Source organism: Neltuma alba, unplaced genomic scaffold (assembly GCF_004799145.2).
Source record: "Neltuma alba isolate B1F8T4 unplaced genomic scaffold, ASM479914v2 tig00012161_pilon, whole genome shotgun sequence".
In the NCBI taxonomy this organism is placed as follows: Eukaryota; Viridiplantae; Streptophyta; class Magnoliopsida; order Fabales; family Fabaceae; genus Neltuma; species Neltuma alba.
The window spans coordinates 15,543-29,966 of NW_021636708.1; the positions used below are offsets into that span (position 1 = coordinate 15,543).

Genomic DNA, 14,424 nt, shown 5'->3' on the forward strand with positions numbered 1-14,424 from the left:
GATGGGAAATATTTGGCTCTCGACCAAAAGTCAATTGTAACGGGGAGAATTCATGATAACTTGTTGGCCTGATGCGTATAATTGCTGCTGCATGCAGAATTGCATGTCCCCAAGCTGAAATAGGGAGTTTTGTTCTCAAGAGCATTGGTCTAGCAATCAATTGGAGGCGTTTAATGAATGACTTTGCTAGACCATTTTGAGTGTGGACATAAGCAACAGATCTTTCTACTGTTATTCCAGTTGCCATGCAATAATCATTAAAAACTTGAGATGAAAACTAACTAGCGTTATCAAGACGAATTGTCTTAATTGCATGGTCTGGAAACTGTGCTCTTAATCGAATTATTTGAGCAAGTAATCTAGCAAATGCTAAATTACGTGTTGATAACAAACACACATGGGACTATCTTGTAGATGCATCTATTAAAACCATAAAATATTTGAATGGTCCACATGGTGGATGGATAGGTCCACATATATCTCCTTGGATACGCTCTAGAAATGCAGGAGATTCAACTCCTATTTTTATCAATGAAGGCCTTATAATTAATTTGCTTTGAGAACAAGCAGCACATGAAAATTCTTTAAATTGGAGAATCTTCTGGCTCTTCAATGGGTGTCCATGTGAATTTTCAATAATTCTTTGCATCATAGTTGATCCGGGATGGCCTAACCGATCATGCCAAACAATAAATGTATCTTTATCAGTAAACTTCTGGTTTACCGTAGCATTTGTTTCAATTGTACTAATATTTGTATAGTACAAACCAGAAGATAATGTCGGTAATTCTTCCATGACATATTTTTCTCCATTTCTTACCATTGTAACATGCAAATATTCAATGTTCTTCTCATTTATAGTCTCAACATGATATCCATTTTGGCGGATATCTTTAAAACTTAATAAATTTCTTTGAGACTTCGAGGAATATAAAGCATCATTAATAACAAATTTTGTTCCTCTGGGTAATATTATAATTGCTCTTCCGGAACCTTCAATTAGTTTTGTATTACCCGCTATAGGATTGACGCTTGCACTATTTATCGTAAAATGAGAAAAATATTTTCTATCTTTGAGTATGGTGTGTGTTGTAGCACTATCTATCAGGCATATATCTTCTTTCTTGTGCCCAACAAAAGGAAGAGAAACATCCATATTCTTCACCAAAAGAAAAAAAACATTCATTAACATAAATTCGAAGTACATCATGATTAATAATACTCTTAAAAGAAGAGAAATAATAAACATAAACTAAATTAAAAAGCATAAATAAAGCAAACTAAAATTATCCAAATTCTTCTAATCATGATTCTCAAAGAAATCAGCCACATCCAAATGTGCCATGGCATCAAGGCCATTAACATCATCTAGCTCATTGATATCATCATTTTTGTATGCAAAATTTACCTCCACATCATCACTTTGAAAAGTCAAATTTGCTTCCACATTATTTGAACTTCTTTTTATAGAGGCCTGATAAAGTTTTGCTAGATGCTTAGGCGTACGACAGTTACGTGACCAATGTCCTTTCATGCCACACCGGTAACATTGATTTTCAACAACTCTTGAAGGGCTATTCTTATATTTTTTCTGCCCATCCCCAAGTTTCTTCTTTTGGTGGGTATTTGGGTTATAATTGTTGCTTCCCCCACCATAATGACGGTAATTTGTGCGTCCCCTACCACGACCACGGTCTCGGCCACGACCACGACCACGACCGCGTCCACGTGTATGATGATTATTGCGTACAGTCACATTCACTTCAGGGAATGGAGCTGATCCAGTGGGACGGATCTTATGATTTTTCATTAATAACTCGTTATTTTGTTCAGCCACAAGAAGACATGAGATCAATTCAGAATATTTCTTAAAACCCTTTTCACGATATTGCTGCTGCAGGAGCACATTTGAAGCATGAAAAGTTGAAAATGTTTTTTCTAATAAGTCCTCATCTGTTATTTTCTCACCACATAATTTCAATTGAGAACTTATTTTGAAAACTGCTGAATTATATTCAGTCACAGATTTAAAATCTTGGAGCATCAAATACATCCATTCATAATGAGCTTTAGGCAAAATTACCGTTTTTTGATGATCATACCTTTCTTTTAAATTATTCCACAATTCTAACGGGTCTTTCACCGTCACTTATTCAGCTTTCAACCCTTCATGCAAATGGTGGCGTAGGAAAATCATAGCCTTAGCCTTGTCTTGGCTAGTTGCTTCATTTCCAGGTAAAATAGTACTTCTTAGACCTTTTAGCATCTAGGTGGATTTCAGCATCTAAGACCCAAGACAAATAATTTTTTCCAGTGATATCAAGAGCCGTAAACTCGAGTTTGGTAAGATTGGCCATGAATCAAACTAAAATGATAATAACAAAAATTAGAATTATAATAAAATTGATGCACACTAAAACATAATAAATAAAATATTAGGATTCAAAAGTCACCGATAAATAAATTATTCCTTTAAAATTATAAACAAAATAAATGAATAAATAAACAATGACAAATAAACATATATGAGAAGGGGAAAAAAAGGATAAACAACACAAATAATTAGTTACAATAATAATATAGAGACAATGTATATATAAATATATATAGGGGGAAGGGGGGAAAGCGGTAATATAAATGCAGTAATATAAATAAATATATAAATATTACAATAGACTAACTAATATATAGAGCTGGGAAAACGGGCTGGCCCGCGGGTTGCGGGCCAGCCCGCCACAACCCGCGGGCTAAACGGTGCGGGTTGCTTCAACCCGTATTTTGACGGGCTGGCAAAAGACCAACCCTAACCCGCCATAGCGGGTTGGCGGGCTGGCCCGCCAGCCCGCCAATTTTTTTTTTTTTTTTTTTACGTTTTTTACAGCATGTTTTTGAAATATAAATTTATCCAAACTATCACCAAAATACAATTATAAGTTATACAATCTAGATTTGATCAGCAAATCCAACACATAAACTAGAAACATAACCTTCAAGGCTTCAAGCCTTCAACAAGTCTTAATCATACAAGGTTTTCAAACAAAATAAGTCTAATCTAATGATTTTCAATCTGCAATAATAACATTAGAAGCAATATCTGAAGCATCCAAAAGATCAACATCAACAATGTCCTTCTTCTTGGTGTCGGACTCGGATGTATCTGCCACATATAAAAAAAAAGTGTTAGCATATTTACTACTATGGTGAGCTTAATATATACAAAACAAATATATTACCACTAGGAAAACCAAGAATCCAATTCCGAGTGCAAATAAGAGCTTGAACATTTTCTGGAAGAAGAGAACTTCGATATTTTGTGAGAACCCTTGAACCAATGCTAAAAGCTGATTCGCTGGCAACTGTAGTAATTGGAATACTAAGAATATCACATGCCATCTTTGAAAGGCATGGAAACCTAGCTGCATTAGTCTTCCAATATTCCAAAACATTAAATTTCACAAACAAATTAGGATCAAGGGGCACTTCTTCCAAATAATAGTCTAACTCAGACTTTTCAATTGATGTGGCATCTTTGCTCTTACATGTAAGATATTTCTGCAGTATTAATCATTAAAATAAAGAATTAATAAAAGCTAAGTAATGAAAAGGGACAGCAAAAAAGACATTTAAGTCATAAGTATTAAAGAATTTCAAACCCACCCTAAAAGCTTTCAAGTAGGTGGTGCCTTCATCATCACTATCATGAGAGGTAGAGTCAGAAGGTGGTGCTGCCATCTCAGTTCTCACATTGAGATTAGAAGTTGAACTTGATTCTCCAACAAAAGGGACCGAAGATGAAGTTGATGATCCCATATTTCTATAATAATTGAAAACATAGTATAACTTGCTCCTAATGTTTTCAACCTTATCATTATAATTGATGGGATCAAGATTTGAGTAAGAAAACTTTATGACATCAAACTTCATTCTTGGGTCAAGAACAATCGCTAGAGAAAGAATTACACTATAATCACTCCAATATTTGTCAAACTTCTCAACCATTCTCACAGCCATATCCCGAATCACTGGATCTTCATCATCCAAATGTGATTTTAACATTAACTCAATTGTAAATATCTGCATGAAATACATGTTAGCAGTGGGATATGATGAGCCAGAAATCATGTCTGTTATCACCGCAAAAGGCTCTAAGAATGTGCACATCTTTTCTGCTCTAGACCACTCTTCATTTGTTGGACAATAGTGGTAATGGGTGTCATGAAAAGCTAAATTAACAAAAGCACGACGATACCTAATAGCACTTTCAAGCATTGTGTATGTTGAATTCCATCTAGTCGGTACATCTAGCCTCAAACCCATTGAAGTTTCAATACCCCCAACATTGTCACAACATTTCTTGAAATTAATGAACCTTGCCTGTGATTGCTTTACATATCTAATGCTCTCCCTAATTTTATGCATAGCATCACTTGTTACTTTCAAGCCCTCCTGCACTATGAGATTCAAGATATGGGCACAACATCTCACATGGAAAAACTCTCCATTGCAGATCAAGCTATTGGTCAGATTCAATTGTTCTTTCAGCAAATTTTGCATATTATCATTTGCTGAAGCATTATCCAAAGTAATAGAAAATACCTTTTTATCAATCCCCCAATCCCTCAATATATCATGTGTCCTTTTAGCCAATTCAATCCCAGAGTGAGGAGGATCCATCTTAGAGAATGCAAGGATTTTGCTATTAAGCTTCCATTTATCATCAACAAAATGAGCAGTCAAACAAAGATATCCTTCACCAGTTATAGAAGTCCAACAATCAGAAGTCAAACACACTCTACAAAGACTGTTTGCTAATGTTTTCTTTAGGATCTCTTTTTGACTAAGATAGAAATTCCAAACATCCACCACAGCAGTTTTTCTAGTAATGTTCTTGTAATCAGGATTTAAATATGAAAGTAAATCCCTAATTGCATCATACTCAACAAAGGAATATGGAAGATCATGTTTAATAATAGCAAAAGCAATCTTATCCCGGACCTTGTTATGATCAATTTGTCTAGCCCTCACATTCCCTGCTTGATCTATCATCATGGCACCAATGTTCTTATATTTTGGAAGAGACACACATACATTAACATGACGCCGGAGAGTTGAAGTCCCATAATCCTTACCACCAACTAAATACACTTTTCCACACCCATTACATGTAGCCTTTTCTTTGCCATCTATAATACTTTTAGTAAAAAACTTCCAAACCTCAGATGTTGTTTTTTTAGCCCTTTTATTTGATTCAGGCATAGAAGACACGGGTGGAGCAGATTCATCTTGAATAGTATTACTTTCAGCAGCATTGTCAACATACTTTCTTTTATGTGCCTCATCACCCATTTTGGTTTAACAACGTATACTGCAAAAGATATTCCATATTTCCATTCAACAATTACACAAACAAGAAAACATTGAAAAAAAAATTAAATTCTACTAATCTATTTCAATCAGATCCAAACCGAAACCGTCCAAACATAACTAAAAAAATTGAAATTTAACTGAAGAAAGAATAATCAATCTATCAATCCAGAATTCCAGTCACAATCTCAGTCTCAGCCTTAACAACTAACAAGTGTTAAATTAATGACTTAATCAATCCAGTATTCCAATGAATTAGCAGTTCCGCACTCACCGACGGAGCAAGAGGGAGACTTGGAGCAATGGAGCTCGAAGAACCCGGACTGGAGGCTGGAGCTCGACGACGATGAAGAAGGGAGACGGACTCAAGCGACGCGAACGCGATCTCTGTCTCTGCGGCAGATGACCTGCGAGTGAGAGTGCGAGACCACTCAGACCAGCCACCAACTCCAAGAGCCCCTAGTCGCTGTCGGTAGTCGCCAGAGACGAGAGTGAGCCTCGATTGAGGTTGAGGATTTGAGTTCGAGACTTGAGAGAGGGTCAGAGCAGAGGGGTGTCTGTGTGAGATGAGAGCCTGCTGTCTCGGTCTCTCGGACTCTGCTTCTGCGTGATGGAGCGCCGACGCCGCCGAGCGCCTGAGCGAGTGAGGCGAGGGACGGGGGGGAGTCGTCGGGGACGGCTGGTCGACCGGTCGAGTAGACGAGTACTCGACTACTCGAGTGACGAGCGGAGTGGTCAACTGCTGAAACTGGAAGGCCGGAACCCGGAAGTCGGAAGACGGAAGGGTTACTGGTTAGTGCGGAACTGCGGACGGCTGAAACTGGAAGGCCGGAAGTTGGAACTCGGAAGACGGAAACGGAGTTACGGAAGGGACTTAGCCTGTTAGCCACTTAGGGTTATGACTTGCGCTTGCTGGCTTGCAGATGATTAGTGTCTTACTCTTAGTGATGTGGAGTCAGACAGGCAGGAGTGAGGAGTGTCTCGGTCTCTCGGAGGGAAAACCGAAAAAAAAAAAAAAAAAATATGACGGGTTATACGGGCCAGCCCGCCAACCCGCGGGCTAACCCGTTTTAACCCGCGGGTTAAACGGTCCGGGCTGATGTAACCCGTTTTTCAGCGGGCTAGAAAAAAACCAACCCTAACCCGCCTCTTTAGAGTGGGTTGGCGGGCTGGCCCGCGGGTTACAACCCATATTACCGGCTCTACTAATATATAATAACAATTTAAATTAAAAATAAAATAAAAATAATGCTACAGTGAGATAAACGAAATAAATATAAATTGATAAATAATGAAGCTATAATTATATAAATCACATTATATAATCACATATAATATTATTAGGCCTTATTATAAATAAATTATATAAACAACATATATAAACAACATAAATAAATACAAACAAATATAATGATAGAAAAAAAAATATAAACAATGTAAATTATATATATGTATATGAGAGTTAGTACAATATAGATAAAACAACAGTAAATTATATATATATATGTATATATGTATATGAGGGTCAGTACAATATAGATAAAACAACATGGGACATTGTGAATTATATGTATAAGAGAGTCAGTACAACACAGATAAAATAATGTAAAACACTATAGATACCAAATGGAGATGATACATAAATTACATCAATTATTTAAAACAAACATAATATTTTACAATGTGACAACAACATAAAATGACTTAAAATAAAACAGAATGTTAACATAATATAAAGCATAAAAAGGAGAAAAATAAAATAACATAAAATAAATATATATATAACATAATGAAAAAAAAATTAAAATGTAAAGAAAAGAACAATAGAGTAACATTATGTAATATAAAACATGATAATTAAGAAAGGAGATAATATAAAGTTAATATGTAGTCAATACATAGATATATATTGTGATGATTGAGTAAGGAGATAATTAGACGATGAGAAGAGTGTATCATTTTACGAAGGGTTTATACCTCAAATTTTCAGAGCAAGGTCGTGCTAATAACGTGTTATAAAACTACAAGAAATAGAGAGAATGAAGAGTAGAAAAGAAAGCGAGATAGAAAAGACAATGGCCTTTTCTCATTCACTTTGGTTCAAGATACAAATGCCTCATGTATGCCCTCTATTTATAGGCCTCCAAGCATTGAAGTTCTATACTAAGGTTACAAAGGAATAAAGAACATCATAATAGCATTAACAATGAGAAACTCCTCCCAAGTCATTCATTAGGGAGGTTATGTAGTTTATGACACTTGAAGGTAAGGAATCCTATGAGAATTCTAAGGGTTAGGGGTTATGGACATCCACTTATACAATATTCATAACACACCTCGATTTTTTTGTTGTTTTTCTCAAAATGCCCCGAATCGACACATCCCAAAGTAATTGTTCGTCCAGTCATCTTATTTGTCCTGTTCTCTGCTCCATCTCTTCCTTCCCCTCTCCAAAAATGAGAAGCCCAAAGCCAGAGGCATTTCTAAAATTCAATTCGTTCATTCCATTCTCCACAAATTTATTGAATCTCATCCTTACTTCAGTACTCTTTCACTGATCCAAACTTTCCATTGTTTCCATTTTTAATTCCAAAGCGCTGGGGGGACCAAAAATGAAATTGCAGACTTCTGATACGCTAAAGAACTTAAAAAGGCTGCGCTGGGTGAGAAGGAAGAACCGTTAACTTGGAGGGAAGACGACCCCGCGGGCATCAAACAGCCGGCGACACCGAAGATCCGCCGACGAGGAAATGTTGGCGCTGGGGGCTGTTGAATTTTATGGAATGATCGATGATTCGTAGAAAAACTCAGTTCTAATTACTACTATTGTGACTGTGAATGTGAATGTGAATATGAAGAAACGGAAGGCAAATAAATAGAGGGAAGGTGCTGAGATAAGCGGAGAACACAAGTTGCTTTAACATATTGGAATAGAACAAAGGATGTACAAATGGAGAAGTAAAAGAGGAAGAAGCATGAGGATCAAGCAGAGAAGAAGCTGGCAGAAGCGGCGACGCCCACTTGGGATTTGGGCTCCCAGGCCCACTGGAGGACCTCTCTCTTGTGCTTCATCAGCCTCTGAGCCAAAACCGAAGCTCCTTCATCAATCCTCTCCTGTGATACGCCAACGCCATCAACGCCAGCCTTCCTCAGAATGCTGACCCTCCTCTCGTACTCTTCTGCCACCAACATTGCAATATCAGACATCCTTGCTTCTCTCCTCCTTCAACAATAACTGGATCAGATTTGTGTTGTTTGTAATTGTAACTGATCATCTCAAGGCATTTATAGAATGCAACGTCTCCGGAGGTGGCCAGTCAGCAGTTTTGGATAAGGCTGAAAGCTCCCACTTTTTTCTGTCTCTTTCATATATCTTTTCCCGTAAAAGTAGTTGCTGCCACGCGCATGTGGGCTTGGTCTGCGTCCTCCTCGTATAATCCTACGCGCCTCAGTCCTTAGACTATGGGCGCATTCCAATTCAACCTGATTTCACTCCCTTGATTTGAGTGAACCGGACGGGATGAAGGTTCTGATGAGATTTACTATAACCATACGCAAACATTTTAAGGGTAGTTCGGTACCCCATACAAACTAAACTACTTTTGGGCGAAACTAATTTGAACTGAATAGTTGCAATTTTCAGTTGTCTTTCTATCTATATGTAAGTTAAAAAAAGGTGATCAGAATCCGAATGCTACTTTTATCTATAATTAGGTGTTGAGTTGGGCGCATTGAGTGATGAAAGCAAGGGGGCGAGGGGCACCGGCCGTGACACGCTCCTCATAGCATAGCAGCATCGCACATGGCCTCTGCTCTTTTCACGTTCATTTTAAACGTGAAAACGCCCACACGCGGACGCGGTTCTCTGCTCTTTATGTTATCGTCCTAAAGTTCTTCGCTTCCGTGTTCTAATTTATTCCACGTCATCGTAGGCTTAGGCGCCCCGTCATATTTTAATACCGCAGCATTTTACATATGGGTAAATCTGCGGTTCCAAGTCGGGAGTCGGTTCTTTTAGATTTTATCTTCTTCCGTCTTTATCATCCGTCTGTTGTGTCAAATTCTTCACAAAGGGCCTTCCTTTTTAATTATTCGAGCACTTTTTTCGCACTCCAAGAATTTGTCACTTTCGAGGCGACGGTGCAGACATGATCTTGGAACCCAAAACTCATTTCCATTTCCCCCTGCTTCACACGTCTCATCTTATTATCTCTTGCATTGTTATGGATTCTGGATGTTGCTACTTGCTATTGTTATTAGTTTGGCCATGACAAGCCCTCCAAAACTCAACGTTACCCCCGAACTGTGTTCCTCCCTCTTTGTCTAACCCCCCCCCCCCCGGTTCTCACAGTCTCACAATGGAGGTACAAATTCTACGATTATCCTCTGTTAAGAAGACATAGGAAACTAACAACGATTATAAACCCTTGGGAAGATAGATCGAAATCTCGACAAGTAAAGGACGTGAAGGCCACTGTCTACTGGTTTTAGTCAGTTGCGCCTCCTTAGCTATTACTGTTAGTGGTTGTTTGGATTGGTTGCAAGACTTCTCAAAAACAGATTTTTCAACCGTAATTTATAAAATATATAGAGTGAGTAGATGAAAAAAAGAAAAAGAAATAAATTGCTTCCAAACAAGCAGTCTCTCGCCCGTGGCTGTAACTCTTGCGGTGTAAGATGTTTCATCAAGAAAACGCTTTTTATGAATAGTGCAGATGACCGTTTACAACGCTTGTTTTATCCGATATTTCGTAGTGTAACTTCATAGACAGCACACCACAATTCGAGTATTGAACAGCCTGTGAAAAATGCGGACACCATACTTCTTAACAAGTATTAAAGGGACCCTTGTTTTCTTACCTTACTGGACGGAACAGAATTTGTGTTATTAAAAAAATAGAGAATAGAATTTCAAATACACTCACGTATGTGAGCAAAATTATACAAATCTATCTAATTTGAGGCGGCCGGGACATTTTGTGTATAACCGGAAATCTCTGTACTCGGCCCACCTAAGGAGGGGGCCGGACTGTCTCAGTGATGTTATTCTCGTCAGCGAGTAGATGACTCCTTCACATTCACAGTACTCATAGAAGGCCCAGTGTTTTCAGCTGCTGAACATGCTCGAGTGGGAGAGATGGGGGAGACCAATCAGACCCTGCCATCTCGTCATCAACATCCTCAACCACATACTCCTATGATAACAAGCAAAACAATCAGATAATCAAGTTCAATTCAGAATGCTCATTGGGACCTTTTGCGTCAACTTCGAACATGCATTACTAAATTTGTCCATATCGCAATATCAGCATCAACTTTCAAATTTCAATCCCTCAAACTGAGTGCTGAATTTTCATCAACAATACAAACTGGAGGCAACAAGACGCTTTGACTTACAATGCCAAATGGACAAAAGAAATGAAAGTGAGCCAATCGCACCTTTGTTAGCATCCTTTTTGCAAGGATATGATAATGCCGCTGCCATATCCGTTGTCCTACCATAGTAGCCACCAGTGCACTGTAAAATATCCCTATTACAGTAAAAAGTCCTAGAACAATCAATGCCATTATGAATAACAGGGGCAACCCCGCTTCCCCAGCACCTCCCAAGCAACCACCACATTCAGTAGCCATAGTTCCGCAACTCTCGAAGCATGCGGTGCAATCAGTCCACATACAAAGAGTGCCCGGCAAATGACAGTCTGCACAAACTCTGCAGCAACAAACAAGATCAACCTCGCACTACCGTTCTGGATCATAAATTGGCAGCTCACATACGATACTTCTTATGACACAACATAATTTCATCTGTTTAGCATGTGGAAGGATCTATAGGTAAAATATGCATTTTGTACTTTTTCTCTCCATAAGAAGGATGGTTTTCAATAAAGTAAAATCTCTGGCACAAAGAGGACCAAAAACAATTTAAAATGAATCATCATAGTAATGCTTCGGGTGGATGGTAAGAGTTTAATCACGTGGCCCAGCTGTATCAAATTTTCATGAATAAATAGGAGTACAGCAACTACCCAGGTTGACAGCAACAAAGACATAATTCTCGACAAGGCTGAGCTAAATCATTGCGAACCCTTCGATCATAACAAGTAATGAAGCACCCAGAGAGGCCAAGCAAAGCAAAGAACAATAGTGCTCCTACATTTGACAGTACAAACATAAAAATTATGCCCAAAATAAGAATATTCTATGCGGAAAAAGAAAACTCTGAAATAGACTTGTATAAGCATTGGATAACTATGCAAAATCTTAATATTTTACCACATATATAGTAAAAGCTAAGCTCGCTATCAAAACCCCAGATAAGACGAAGCCAATACTGCTGGTAACCATCTATTAGATAAACCAAATAAGCAAGTGAAGTAATGACCTACATACAATGGAAATAAGGTTTTGAATTAGAACTAGAAAAGGACAAGCATCTGTATGGCTAAGATAATGGGAATCGTTCACCTACAAGCTGGACAGCCAGAAATATAAACAAAATGTCTCTGGTAACAAAGAATCGAAACTTCAAGGTTCGCCATTTCCTATCAGCGGCAACATGCACACGCAAATGATAAGGAGCCTTGCAGGTTGTGCAGTGAGCAAATGCAAACCCTTCCTGCAAAAAGATGAGCCAACAGCCATATCCATTATGCATGAAGCAACGTCATGTGTAGAACTATTTGGCAGGAAACAATAGTCCAAATGAGCTCATACTTTACAGTTTTTCCATCATTTGGTAAAAGCAAAAACTCAGCCAAAGAGAAGAGGATTATTACAATGAATAGCCAAGACAAGTTCCAGGAAATCATAATACCCACATGGTATGTTATAGCCCAACAAATATGAGAAACATAAGGTTTGCAAACAAGCCAAAGAACACAATTTACGTCACAGCAGAAGATCTGGAGGAGTGATCTTCCCAAAAAAAAAGAAAAGATTACAGGGCACACAGAGCAAACCAAAGTTCTATATACGAACTAAAATTAAATAGAAAGTCAAATCTTTTCATCACTGGTAATGGGAAGACGCAGCCAGGAAGCAGAGAGTGATCAGAAAGAGGGCCAAAAAGAAAAAAACAGAGAGATTTGGAATCAATGAAAAATTTACGAGACGAACAAATAAGAACATCAACAGGTTCTTGTTGAAACAATCAAGGGACAGCCCAGTGCACAAAGATCCGGAGGTCCTTGTTGAATCAATAAGATGAAGAAATAATTCACTGATGACCAGAAACGGCCAGCAGTCAGGTCAGTTTCCCAAATGCAATCATCATGCGTGAATTAACAGCCAGACTAAGGTCTCTAAACAGATGTGGTTCCTTGCTGTGGCCACATTATATCATGCTTTGATAGTTAAATCAAAATTTGATGGATAGTCTGATGTTGCATTCCTACCTTAACAGCTCGCCAATGATCCAAACACTCTCGATGTACATATTTTGATGTGCCCTTGCACTTGCAAGGAGCTATGAAATCTCTACCTGTGCAAAAGAGAGAAGATAAGATACATGTTCACACACCCGATGCAGACATCAAAAGTGACACAAGCACATTTTTTTGCAGCAAGTTAATATACAACTACAATATCCTTCCCAGAAACTCTTTAAATCCCTCAGTGATAATTGAGGCATCCACGACATCATAATGCCTATGACAATAAAAATAAGTCGTATAGCACTTAAAGAAGTAACCATGAAATGGTGCAAATGATTGCTTAATCATGTAGTTCAAGTTCAAATTCCAATTGAAACGAGCGTAAGAATACCGCGTTGAATTACTCCATGTAATCAAAATAACTGCGATCATGAAGTCTGGTTCGTTATTAGATGTTATTTGATACGATAAAATTGAGCTTAGACAGAAAATTTAGATTAATGAGCAATTATTTAATTAAAAAATTCATTATTTCACATTCAAGCAAAATGAGCTTGGCAGACGTATTGATTTGCCTGGAGTTCATAGCTTAACCAAAATAAAATAAACTAAACGCATGCTCTGCCCAAAATAAATAAATGCACGTAATTCAGAATAACTTTTCATTTCATTTATCACGCCAGATGCCTAGCTGAGATTTGACTTCAAAAGATATCTGAAATACAATCTGTCCTAACCAGGAAATGAAAATAAAAACAAAAGAGACCATGGCCAAACTACCGTCTGTTTCGAGACAAATTCGGCATTGAATTTGTTCGCTCGGACCGGCCTCAAGGTCGATCTCGCTAGGGTCAGTGATCGGCGGTGGAGAGACCAGGGGTGAAGAGTCTGAGTGATCCGCCATTAAAATACTAAAAAAATAAAAAAACTTTAGAGGGCAAGGTAGAATTGAGATGTGAAATAGAGTTTAGAAGTGAGTCCGAAACCATATGGTTGCATAACCGAATCTGCCCGACTGTCCTCCCTCCGTCCCTTTAGTTAGCCTATAAATTTCAAAGCTTCGGCGTCCGTCTGAGGCAGTGGGATCAAACGATTGAATTAGTGAATTCCCCAGTCTAGCCACCTTGTTATGAAAAATTAGTAAGCCCCTCAAACTTCAACACAATATGCCTTGAAATTGTGAGGGAAAATATATATATATATATATATTTTCAAGTATTAATCATGATGTTGATTGCTGATGATGCATGGATGCGTACCGCGACTTCATTCATGTACTCATGTGATTTAAGTTACTGAAAAAATACAAGTCGTCATTATTGCATTTTAATCAAGTGATTCATTTTCTGTGCTATTGGACTTGCATCCCCCGTCTACTCTTTTATCCACATAAAAATAGTTTTTCTTTTATTCAACATTTATCTCTGCGTAATTGGACTGTTACTCTCTTTTTTTCCCCCAAAAAAAAAGCAAACTAACGTGTTAATTGGGGGAGCCATTATCACAACTTGCCACTCCTCCTTTTTGTATTTATCAAAGCCCTCCATCGTAATTAATTTAAAGCATATTTCTCCTGCACGGCACTTGTAGCCTTATATTGAAAAAATAATTTTTGGATCAATTGATTTTATAACAATTTTGATGGCAACTCTGTGGGGACATGTTTATTTTCCTTTTGTAATAC

General features: G+C 37.9%; 3 protein-coding genes across 5 annotated transcripts; all 3 read right to left on the reverse strand.

The window, feature by feature from the left end:
- Positions 1–1,300: 1,300 nt before the first annotated feature.
- On the reverse strand, positions 1,301–1,810 carry LOC114723910 (uncharacterized). The gene has a single exon (XM_028910161.1). The coding sequence runs from the start codon at positions 1,808–1,810 to the stop codon at positions 1,301–1,303; it is 510 nt and encodes a 169-aa protein (XP_028765994.1).
- A 5,969-nt stretch (positions 1,811–7,779) lies between these two features.
- On the reverse strand, positions 7,780–8,709 carry LOC114723882 (uncharacterized). The gene has a single exon (XM_028910122.1). The coding sequence runs from the start codon at positions 8,569–8,571 to the stop codon at positions 8,347–8,349; it is 225 nt and encodes a 74-aa protein (XP_028765955.1). The 5' UTR covers positions 8,572–8,709; the 3' UTR covers positions 7,780–8,346.
- Positions 8,710–10,182: 1,473 nt separating this feature from the next.
- Positions 10,183–13,867, reverse strand: LOC114723881 (uncharacterized). Of its 3 annotated transcripts, none has more exons than XM_028910120.1 (8): positions 13,727–13,867; positions 13,521–13,628; positions 12,762–12,847; positions 11,837–11,983; positions 11,641–11,749; positions 11,394–11,517; positions 10,804–11,077; positions 10,183–10,559 (listed from the first exon to the last, which is right to left on the reverse strand). In XM_028910120.1, exons 1-8 carry the CDS (start codon positions 13,737–13,739, stop codon positions 10,452–10,454), a joined length of 969 nt encoding a protein of 322 aa, XP_028765953.1. In that variant the 5' UTR covers positions 13,740–13,867; the 3' UTR covers positions 10,183–10,451. The 3 variants fall into 3 exon arrangements, with proteins under 3 accessions (XP_028765953.1, XP_028765952.1, XP_028765951.1); XM_028910119.1 differs by having other exon boundaries at positions 13,521–13,651; XM_028910118.1 differs by having other exon boundaries at positions 13,521–13,867.
- Positions 13,868–14,424: the final 557 nt, after the last annotated feature.